Source organism: Coturnix japonica, chromosome 1 (assembly GCF_054131305.1).
Source record: "Coturnix japonica strain WE chromosome 1, WE-NBRP24, whole genome shotgun sequence".
NCBI classification, from domain to species: Eukaryota; Metazoa; Chordata; class Aves; order Galliformes; family Phasianidae; genus Coturnix; species Coturnix japonica.
This window is the reverse complement of record NC_140663.1, coordinates 5510075-5522231: the sequence shown is the minus strand read 5'-3', so window position 1 is coordinate 5522231 and position 12157 is coordinate 5510075. Positions and strand designations below refer to the sequence as shown.

At 40.5% G+C, this 12157-nt stretch overlaps 1 protein-coding gene across 1 annotated transcript in view; it reads right to left on the bottom strand.

Moving 5' to 3' along the window:
• CDC123 (cell division cycle 123) overlaps positions 1-12157 on the bottom strand; it is a 33602-nt gene that overhangs the window by 6606 nt on the left and 14839 nt on the right. Inside the window, exons 8-10 of the mRNA XM_015870198.3 lie at positions 11481-11556; positions 8288-8410; positions 4678-4706 (exon numbers count right to left, since the gene is read on the bottom strand). Coding sequence (XP_015725684.2) covers positions 4678-4706; positions 8288-8410; positions 11481-11556 — 228 coding nt within the window. The remainder of the gene's footprint in view (positions 1-4677; positions 4707-8287; positions 8411-11480; positions 11557-12157) is intronic.

Here is a 12157-nt window from a genome sequence, read left to right as displayed (position 1 = left end):
TAACATGGAGACTCCCACCCACATCACCTAAGCCACGCTCACATGCATTTAAGTGCTGTAGAGTAAAAAACAAATAGAAACCCATACAACGGGAGAGAAGAGAAATGCTAGGGCTAAAAACAGTCTGTCACCATTTATACTGAGTCACTAATGCAGGTTGGGGAAGTCCCACCACAGATAAAACCAGTGCTATTTCTTGTAAATGGGAGCTGTGCCAACACAGCAATCTGACCGCATACACACCTACACAGCTCTCCCTCTCCCAGGGGAGCTCAATGGGGTAACAGCTGTCCCAAAGCAAGTTTTAAGAAGCCAGTGAACTGTAAGAGCAGTGCTAAAACCGGACTGCTACAAAAGAAGCTGGAAGCTGCAAGGTCAACAGATATGAACTATTTCTTACTTGTTTTGGAAGAGTGACGCAGCACAGACCCGCATGGGTAAATTGCAAAACCTCTGAATCAAAATTGACACCACTACCACAGACAGTAAAAAGGGGCAAGCTCTGCTATCATTTTCCATCTCTGTTCCTCCCAGAAACACAGTCACAAATTCTCATTATAAGCAAGGTTTTACTTTTGCTAATGGGGACATCTTGTTAGCTCCAAGGCATCAGGAAGAGGAATCTGAAATTCAGATTCATTCTATCACTCTAGAAAAACAAGTTAATGAACCAATTTAATCACAGACAGAAGCAACGGCTGGCAAAGTTCATTCTGCAGTTCAGAGAACCTTTCCTTGCATGTTTACACTCAAGAAAGTATTTTCCTATGAAAGGCTTTCTCAGAGACTCTTCCACACCCCAAACACATGAAACTTCTTCTTAAATAGGAATTCAATATTGTTTTCTTAGGGGAGAGAGGTACATGCTCTTAGTAGATGCTTTTGTCTACTGGAAACACCATCTGGTTTCTGTGAGCCCCCCAGCAGCATTTCTCCCTGTCTGCAGATAGCGGTACTCCAACTACAACACCTCGAGACTATCTTAAATCTACACTGAGCTCCATTAGTTGCAAACTGATGAAAAGTGGCAAACAAACTAAACGTCCTTATCTCAGGCTTCATTAAAGGGAATGTACATCACTCTGGGTGAGTAACTAAACCGTATTTTCTCAAGATTAAATACTCATTCAAGTCTGACTTTGATTTAAATGTTGTTTGAGGTGATACGCACAGTGTATCTAAAGAGCAGTAGTAAAGCTATTTATCTGCAGTCTTCTGGCATGAGTAATCTTTATCATATGAGAGAACAGAAATGCACAAGCCAGAGAAGCAAGGCTGTTATTGTTTGGAGAGGAAAAAAAACAACCATGTTATTACATAACATTTCTTTTTCTCCTCATCCTAGAACAGGAACCGACAGATTTACCATATCATGACAGCTTCATGTTTTGTTTTTCTAAAGCATTAAGCAGCACACTGAAAGGAAATGCTTATGACAAAGACTGTTTAAAGAAAGCTAAAAGATAAAAATGCAAACCAAACTGTTACATTTCCCTAGCTCCAGCTGCACCTGCAAGCACAGTGACAAAGCTCATGAGGCAGATAGATGCTAGTGTTGGTTTGCATGTTAACAAGAAGAGATGTGAATTTGCAGTGGTGGCCTGGAGCTTTGCACTGATCTTCCACAGCACAGTGACTTGTCTTGAACATGGTTACAAGATGTAGAACTTGTAAGAGGTATTACCAGGAGCAACAGCAGAGCTCAATCCCAGGCTCATCAGCTGCCGCACAAGAAAAAGCAGATCCAAATGGAAACAGGCTACTGGTCCTCCAACATGACCTCTCCAGGATCAGGTATCCAGATCATCCAGCTTTGAAAACTGTATGACAGCATTTCTGCCTTAAAAGACGGACTGTCTGCCAAACCAGGTGCTAGCTCAGAAGAGCTCAGTGAAGAGAGAGTAAAAGGAAAGGTCAACCACAGAAAAGTTTGCTCTCAAACCAAGGCACTGCCATGCTCCAACTCAATAAGCTGGACCTGTGGCAGACTACTCTGCAGCCTCTCAAGTAACTACAGAACGCATGGAGTGGTTTGCTCTGTTTCACAACCATGGTAAGGAAACAAGCTTCTCCAAGCTGAATATTTTAGAGTTGAAAGAATTTAAAAAAATAAGCAGACATTGGACATTTCTCTCACTCTGTAGGTGAGGTTGCCATGCAACCAGCCCGAGGAAGAGCATGGGCTGTGGAAATTAATCAGAATCAGCAACGCTCAATATTCTTTTGCTCCCTATATCTCACATACAAAGGGAGCAATGAATAATACAGTTGCAAAACACAGAAGTCTGTGTGAAAGGAGGAGGATTTGACACACAAAGGATTATCTGGCAGTTTACAAGACTCAAGGGTAGAAGGCACTGAGAGTTATCTACAAACAGATGTATTTTATCCTGACAGACGAAGAAACACTGTTCATATGAGATCACAGGGGCTGAAGCCTCTTACTTAAATAAACTGTCTTTGCGCTTCAGCTGTGAGGCAGAGTACCCAAAAGCAGGACCTGGTTAGATGCTGAAGCACTGCTTCTTGTTTTGTCTGACAGCATCCTCAAGTCCAACAAATGGAGTCCAGGCAGGTTAGTTTCACATGCCATTCAGCATGGCTGCTTTTAGCCTGTAGCCTGATTTTATGTACTTACAGTGAAAGCTGTGCTGAGTAACAATACAGTAACTTTCCACATCATATGTTTCTGTTTCACAAAGTATGGCATGATTTACTATTACACAATTACAAAATACTTCAGCAGAATTCAAAGTTTGTATAAGGACCTACTACAAATACTCCTAACTCAGTTGACACTAGGAGAAGTGAAGGTGGCCAGCATTTCAAGTTAGGATGGGTTGTTTCTCCCCATTCTGTCACTATCTGGATGTTCAGTGTTCCAACTTGCTGAGCACTCAGAACCACAGCTGGAACAATTGGAACAGAAAAAAAATAGCTTCCATCTGCTTCAAATTGGGAATACAACAATCATATACTCTTTTGATGATCACTCCTTTGTATCCTGGATTAAGAGTTATTTTTCAACTTCTGAAGAACGCTCTGAAGAAATGATGAACTTTGATGGGTTGGGATGCTATAGGCATGATTTTTTCAAACAAAACTGCTAAGAATCTACTGAATTTCTTTTAGCGAGCGAAACATCACCCTCTTCATTTTCTGAAATATCCTACTAATTCTGGCTGAGCATTCAGATACATTTCTGCCTAAAGCATCTACAGTAGGCACTAAATAGAGTGAGCAGTACTTCACTTAAACTATTTATCATGGAATCCTTAGAGCTGGAAGGAACCTTTAAAGGCCATCTAGTCCAACTCCCTCAGGTCACTTTGCAGCTTTCTCTTCTCCAGGCTGAACAGCCCCCCAGCTCTCTCACCCTGTACTCATAAGAGAGGTGTTCCATCCTTTGGATCATGTTTGTGGCCCTCCTCTGGATGCACTCCAACAGCTCCATGTCTCTCCTGTACTGAGGACTCCCCATCTGGACGCAGTACCCCAGGTAAGGCCACACTAGCACAGAGCAGAGGGGCAGGATCATCTCCCTTGCCCTGCTAGCCGTGCTTCTTTTGATGCAGCCCAGGATGCAGTTGGCTTTCTGGTCTGCAAGGGCACGTTGCTGGCTCATGTCCAGCTTCCTATCCACCAGTACCTCCAAGTCCTTTTCAGCAGGGCTATGCTAAATCCTTTCATCCCTCAGTTTGTATTGGTAGTGATGGTTGCCCCAACCCTCGTGCAAAATCTTGCATTTGTACGTGTTGAACCTCACAAGGTTCTCCTGGGCCCACTGCTCAAGCCTGTCAAGGTCCCTCTGAATGGCATCTCGTCTGGCGATACTGTACAATATTAAGTATCCATCCTAAAAAAAGACATCTAAATTGCCTTCAATAGAACACAATTCAGAGAATGAGAATCCTGGAATGCCTTGAGTTAGAAGGGTCCCTAAAGATCATCTAGTTCCAAGCCCAGGTGCAGACAGGGTTGCCACCTACCAAATCAGGCTGCTCAGGGCTCCATCCAACCTGATCTTAAACACCTCCAGGGATGGGGCATCCCTTAACTTCTCTGGGCAGCAGTGCCAGAGCCTCACCACCCTTTGAGTGAAGAATATCTTCCTACCATTTGACTTCTGGTTTAAAGACATTCCTTCCTGTTCTATCACTAGCAGACTGTAAAGTCAGTCTCCCTTCTGTTTCTAAGCTCCTTCCAATCACTGGAAGGCTAGTAAGAGGTCTCTCCAGAGCTACCTATTCTCCAGGCTGTACAAGCCCATCTCTCTCATAGGAGAGATCCATCTTTCTTCATAGGAGAGGTGCTCCAGCCCTCTGATCATCTTCATGGCCCTCCTCTGGACACAAATTCAGACACAGCTGTAGCCGAAGCCAAAGTTATGTGCTTGAAGACAGATTACTTGTCTGGAATAAGATATTTACTAAATAATTACATCACTGGCAAAGACATACAAGCCTTAGTCTATCACTTTCCTCCCATTGACAGCATCAAACAATGAAAAGGAATTCAGGAACAGCATGATAAAACCAGATAGCTTTTTTTTTTTTCCTGACAGGATCACTTCTAGGAAGATGAAGCTATTCTTTGATTCCTCTCTCTGGGGTTTCAGGTATAGCTTCCACAGAAGAAACAATTAATTGCTAAGGAAATAAACTGTTTTTCACTTACCCTGCTGTCTCGGTACACATCAAAAACAACTGAAAAAGAGAGAAAAAAAAAAGTTAACCTTGAAAGACACAATTTCACAGATGATGTCTAAAACTCTCCTGGAGAAGAGAAGGCAGCAGAGAGACCTCGTTACTGCCTTTCAATAAGTTAAGGGAGATTATAAACAGGAGGGAAATCAACTTTTTACACGGACAGATAATGAAAAGACAAGGGGAAATGGTTTTAAATGAAAGGAGATTCAGATTAGATGTCAGAGGGAAGTTTTTCTTTGAGGGGACGTTGAGGTGCTGGAACAGATTGCCCAGAGATGTGGATACCCTGTCCTTGGGGGTGGTTCAGGACAGGTTGGATGGGGACCTGGGCAACCCAATCTAGTACTTGATCTATCTATCAGTTGGCAATCCTGCCTGTGGCAGGGAGGTTGGAACATGATCATCTGTGAGGTCAGTTCCAACCCAAGCCATCCTATGATTCTAAATAGATACATGTGTACGCTAGACGATTGGCAAAGTCGATACATCTCAAGAACTGCAAGCCAGAATTAGGTTAATTTCCAAAAGGAAGTTGAAAAATTTCAAGAACTATTGTTAATACAATGATAGAGTGTCTGCTGGGCTTTTTCATTTAATTTTGGCTCGCTTTGTTCATTTTTCCTCTCAATGGAGATCATAAGATAAACTCTTAGCATAGAGAAAAGCTTATCACCTACAGTACTGCTGTTTGTTTTACAGCAGAACTGAGACATTTCACAGAAGGATAGGCCTCCACTGTGCTAGACATCACACAAACATTTATTGAGAGAAAGATCCTGCTTCAAAACGATTAGGACTTCAACAGATAACAAGACAAACAGGTTGCAGGAACAAAGGGGTCAGTGGGAGTGCTGAGGATGAGGCACTGAAAGGGCTATGTTTAAAGTAACACAGAGCAGACACTGCGCTCCTACTGGTTATCAACAGCTCTTTCAAAGAATCTCTGCTGCTCAGTGATTTAAGTCAAGCTGCCTTGCGTAGTTACATCGTTGCCACACCCATTGGTTAATTAAGTATAAATCTCTGTACACACTTCAATCTATTTGCTTCTGCTCTGTATTGTTAAGCAAACTTTTGATTTGTCTTTCTATCCAACTAAGGAAAAATCTACAGATAAGCATTCAAGCACGACCACACACACAAACTACCAGTTCAGCAGAGGAAAAGAAAAGCCAGGATTAGAAAAAACTCAGACAAATGCTGTATTGTCACTTCCTTCACAAATGAGGAAGGGAATATTTCAGCTAAGAGATATCCCGATTCACATCAGATAAACTAAACTCAGGATATGACTGAAGAACACTTGAGACCCAGCAGCTCCTCAGGAAGCTGCCTGTCAGTAGCAGAGAAGTTGATAGATGGCGTCCATGCATGTAAAGCTACTCAGCAGCTTAACCTCATGCTCTGTGCAAAGTTGGCTGCACTAAGGCAAAACTCAGGGCCAAAACCAGTCACACCATTGTTTTTGACCATAAGGCCTAAAAATCTTCTTGCACAAGCTCAGTTACGTCAATTTAAAATGATGCTCTAGAATTAAGTGCTGTGATTTCCTCAGTAAGACAAGCCCTCAGTGGCTAAGTCACCAATGCCAGGATAAACAGAGCAGCCCCAGATTTCTTCCACAGCTGTTCAACTGAACTCGTTGCTTGTACTGTGCACAACAGAAAACCTTTTCATCTGAGTTCCATTATAAAACAATGCCTGCAAGCCTATGGCAGCAGTGATCATTAATCACTGAGGCTGAGTGGGATTTACAACCCCATTAAGACTGATTGCATATTGGTGACTAATTGGTGACTGATAAACAGCAAACAGAGAGGAAAACTTGCACTGTTCCTTCTTTAGGGACCACCTTAGAAGAAGTGAGCTGCGTGCCAGTGAGACTGGAGTAAAACTTCACCTGCAATTGCTCAGAACTGAGGGCAAGTGAAGGTGTGGCTCTGTGGCAAGCATCAATACATCTGGAGGACTGTTTTCATTGGGCTCCTATGAAAGGATTTTAGAAGGTTCTAACACCGTTTTAAATTATTTAGAATGCATTTGCCCATCTGTTATCTTACAGCTCCAACTCTGCAGTGCTTCAGCTGCTCTGACTCAATTCTTCCATCTGGAGATACTAACAGACCAACTGGAAAAAGCAGAGCAAACAGCACTGAAAGCCCCAGCTGAAGCAAGGAGTCAGGGAAAGAGCTACAATACCTTTCCTTCTGAAGGCAAACAAATGCAGACTTTCATTACTAATAACACATATGCTACTAAATGGTGGATCCGGAGATATGGTTTTGGATGGGGAAGGTATGGGAAAAAACAGCCTGCAGAAAATGTTTTCTGCATGGCATTTCTCTACAGCAGGAAGGGTTACCCACGTTTAGTGCCCAAGACCAAAAGGTTAACAAATCTCCATTCCAGAAGGTGGCCCTGAAGCCTCATTTCCTTAGAAGGTAATTCAGATAGCACAATTTAACCTACTTTACATAGGATACCACTTCAGACCTTCCAGTTCACTAGGCAGCAGCTTCAGAACTGAAATCTGGGCATCAATTTCTAAAAATAGTGTCCTGAATTATTATCTATCAGCTGATTATATACAGGCTGAAATTATGTTGGGACACAGAGGAAAATTAAAACAGTAATCATAATGTCAGATCTGTATGATTGATTTTTACTTCAAAATGTTAGGGCTACAGATGTGATAAATTAGTATAATAATTATATGTATTCTATCCAGACTGAAATAAAAGAATCGTGCAGAGCCACATTTTTTAAAACATCAATTAAAAAAGACTGGCATTAGAAGGAATCCTTTTAGAAAGTCAGAACAGATCTATTTGAGTGCCATGGTTACTCAACAAAATTACTAACCATGCCCAAAGCTTACTTAATGGTTGAGCCGTCAAACTTTCATGAAAGACAGCACAACTGACAGACAATTCTTATGTTATTATTATGTTATTCTTATTTTACTAAACTGGGGGTTGGACCAAGCCTGAACAACTTCACTTTCTCCATCTTATTTTTCACCCATCCTGATCACACGTCACAATAGAACACTACCCTAATTTCCTGACGTGGTTTAGTGAGACTATTGCTGATAGAATTTGTAAAGGATTTCATGCTTACAAACTGAGACAACTGAATTAGGTTGTTTAGGTATAGCAGAACCTCACCAAATACCATTCAAAAGTTTGAGCAGACAAAACACTATACATCAATATTCTAATAGAAATTTGTGAAAGTTCTTGAAAATAAACTTCCAGATCTTTTCTTCAGAGAATACACCAATATTTAGCACAAAACATCTTTATAAATATGTTTCCTTAATATCGAATGCTTTTTGTTAAGTATTTCTTATCCTATTACTCAGATGTTGGGTTTTTTTAATTTAGAAACAAGCATAAAGGGGGGGCAAAAAGCCTTTAAAGAAAACAAACAGCAAGCAAACACACCAGCAAACAAACAAAAACTCTTTCTTTTTAAGTCTTCCTGACTGCAAGTGCAGAATGTCCTTAAAAACCTTCATCAACACCCTCCTCTCCTCCCTATGTTCCCTTTTCTAACTGAAGTCTGAAGATACTTACAGTCTTCATCCAAGAATTTATACTGTATGTGTTTCTTGAAAAACTCCTGTACTGATCTACATATCTCCTCATGCTGCTTAGAGATGTGGTCGTAGTACTGAGTGTAGTCCCTCTGTGATATACCTGTCAAAAAATTTAATTGATTATGAAGAGCTTTAGACGCGGAAAAAGCAAACAAATACAAAGAGCAATCACATAGAATGCAGTTGTCAGAGTACACGCATTATCATCACTATTTCAAAAGACAGGGTTCTCCTAGGTTTCAACCATTAGCAATGACCTGCTGTTTGGTTTTATTCTCTAGTACTGGAAGCACCACCATTATAAACCTTCTCCTTGTACAGTTCTGCCCTATGTGTGGTGAACCTCAGTTTACATGCACTTACTCTCATTGTTTTTAAGTGAGTTTCTGAAGTAATCTTTGCTGAGTTTACATTTCTAGTTGTTGCCTTGTCCTTTCAGTTTCATCCACCCTGTTTACTCGGGTGAAAAACTTTTTGTTCAGCACTTCCATTTGGAAGAGTTAAATGAAAGGGGGAAGAGGCCAAGTTTGCACATTAGCAAAGAGGAGAGATTTGAATGTGCCATAAAGATTCTCATTTAACCTACTCATTAAGCATGGAATAACACACACCTGCTTGATAAGACACTAGAGTTGAAACCTTAAATCCTAGAATCAACAAAGTGACATACAGTCTAGTATCTCTGAGCCTATCTGCGGGCCTTCTTAGATAAATCATCCCAATGACATCAGAAGCACTTCGTTTCAGGCATTTGTTTGAATACAAGATGATAGTTTTTGTCAACATCAACAGGATTAGACACTAACATCTTAAATGACAAAAGTTCTCATCCAGGATATGTCAACATAAGTCACTGCAATACTCTGCTGGGCAAATGTCAAATTCAGCCCTATACCTCACTGCAAGATGAGTAACGTATAGTATTCATGGAGAAAAAAAGCCAGAATCCCCCACAGAAGATGCATTGGTGATGGCAGTGTACTCTTTTAACCACACACAAAACACAGAGACTAAGCCTTACTTTAGGACAAGGCTGACCACCTCCAAAGAGGAGCTCCTTCAAAACTTCATATGAAGTTTATATCATGGGTGGAACTTTGAATTAGGCAAAACTTAAGCCTAAAAACAAAAAAGCAAGAGATGGTGGCACTGCAGGGGATGCAGATGTCTAACTGGAAAAGCATTCACTACACTTTGCAAGCATCACAGCTTAGCTTGACTGACAGGCTCATTAATTTTAAGAACATGGGAACATATTGTGGGGAAAAAAAAGCCATGAAAGTATCTTAGGAAATGCAGTTGGCGTGCTTGTAAAAAAAGAAACCAACAAAACACACTGGTAAATTCCCCAGGTTTCAAAACTTAGGAATACAATGTGCAGAATGTTTAATTAGACAGAGTACAAACGCTTTGGGGGTATTTGAAAGTAAATACCACTCTCTCTCAAGCATATATATATTATGTGCACATACACATTCTGCAACAGATCTACATTCAAATGTTTCGGAATTTATTACAGTGATGCACATCACTGGCAGTTGTGTTGTAGCAGCACTTAGAGTTGTTTAAGCTGGAAGGAACCTTTAAAGGTCATCTAGTCAAACTCCCCTGCAATGAACAGGGACATCTACAGTGAGATCAGGTCACTCAGAGCCCCACTCAGCCTCACCATGAATGTCTCCAGGGATGGGGCATACATCACATCTCTGGCAACCTGTTCCTGTGCCTCACCACCCTCAACATTTCTGTATATCTAACCTAATATTAGGTTAATATACCTAACCTCTTTAAACTTGAAATCATTTCCCTTTGCTCTATCACAGCAGATCTTGCTAAAGAGTTTGTCTCCTTCTTTCCTGTAGTTCTCCTTTAGATACTGAAAGGCTGCTCTCAGGTCACCTCCAAGCCTTCTCTTCTCCAGGCTGAACAGAATCATAAAATTACCCAACAGGACAGGACTCATCTCTTCCTCTTTCAAGAAGTTACATCAATACCATCAATACATCAAAGTAATAGAGGATTAATGGACAATCTCAGCTATCAGCAAAATAAAATCTGTTTCAAGGAAGTACAGTAAAGCCTGCAATTGGCATGAATGGACAGCACCCAGATTAGCAGATCCCAAAGAAATCTTCATGCAGTTCATAGAACACCCTGATCAAGAGACAAAGGTCAGAAATTCCTAATGACTGAATAAGGTTGGGCAGGATGGAGAGAAATAATTGACAACTCCTAAGAGGTACAAAAAGGCATGTGCTGTGCTCAAAGATGCCAGAAGAAACAAGGACTACATAATATGTCTTCACCACTGTACCACTATGAGGAATCCTGGACATATCACTTACATGTGTCCATCTTGGTGCTTGTGAATACGTAGATATGGGACAGAAAGTGAACAAACTTGCTTTTCTTTAAAAGAAAAAGAAAATCACTTTCCTTCCCATTAATTCTGGATTACAGCTTTGCGACATCACAGCTATAACATTTTCTTGTAAGAAGAGTTCAAGCAGAATTTTCTTGTTAAGGACTATTACGCTGTCCAATCCTGTACCATTCTCTTTTCTGTTCATCCTCTAAAGATCCCATGGTAGCACACATCAAATAGAAATCAAACTCTAGAGTGGTCCTCTGGCTGAAATTAAACCCCTCAGGTCAAGCACCTGTATATGCACTAGGTGTCTAGGCTCCAGGACAGACTACTTGATGTATCTGGACAAATACATGAAATACAGTTTCAATCAGACACACTGTACACATTTGGATATACGCTGACCTCCACAACTTTCTGTACTTAACATCCAAGTGTGGTCACATTTAATCAACAACCTACTGCCTCTTAATTCATTCTTCAAGTTGGGTATGCTTTAAATTCTCTCCTGAATATAAAGGAATCCCTTCCACAACAGCCTTTGGGTGAAGTTTCTGAATTAACAATTAGAACCAAGAGTACTCCCACTGTCATATCAGGCTTACTATGGCATCAGGCTTTCAAAGACTGTGGAGAGAGAAAATAGGCTTGCCACATTTAAAATTATAGACAGAAGAGAAATATTAATTCCCAAATTGAGTGTGCTAAGGAAGACATGTCTTTAGATTCAGTATTGATTCAATAAATCAGAGAAATTTCTAAGAACTCCATCTAATAATTTAATCTCTAAGATAATTCTCACCTATAAGCTTGTTTTCCTTGACAAAGCATCTGAATTCTGCACCAGGAATTAGTTCACACCATTTGCGAAGAACAAGCTATAAAGGGAAAAGAAATGACAAAATACTGTTTCAGAGGGTAACATTTTCATTTTTTTAAAGCAGGGATATCTTCTAGATCTTTCAACTGTTTTGCTGCAATAGTAAGACAACCTCTGATATTAATTCTAATTTAAGATGACAAAACAATCTTACCCTGCAGTTCATACAATCATGGAACAGCTTGGGTTGGAAGGGACCTTAAAGAACCCACAGCCATTGGCAAGGCTGCCACCCACAAGATCAATTCATAGAATTATCTTAGGAAATACTCAAAAGAATTTGACTTCATATTAATTTATACATGATGAGAATGCAAAAAATTATCCGAATAGACAATAATTTCCCAATTTAGAGCCCCCTTTTCTGAAAACCAATGTATTTAAACACTGATGCCCAGAAAGCAACTTATTAAATGCCACTTCTTCTCACAGTTACATGTTTGGTGCATGCTATGTTGTCAATATATACATCAGGAGTTCCACGTTTCAAGACCCCTGACTATAGTTGTTATATTCATAAGCTCTCGGTGACTGCTCAGAAATAGGCCACTGGCACTGACTGCATCACATGGTCATGAAGTCCTTCAAGGGAAAATGAG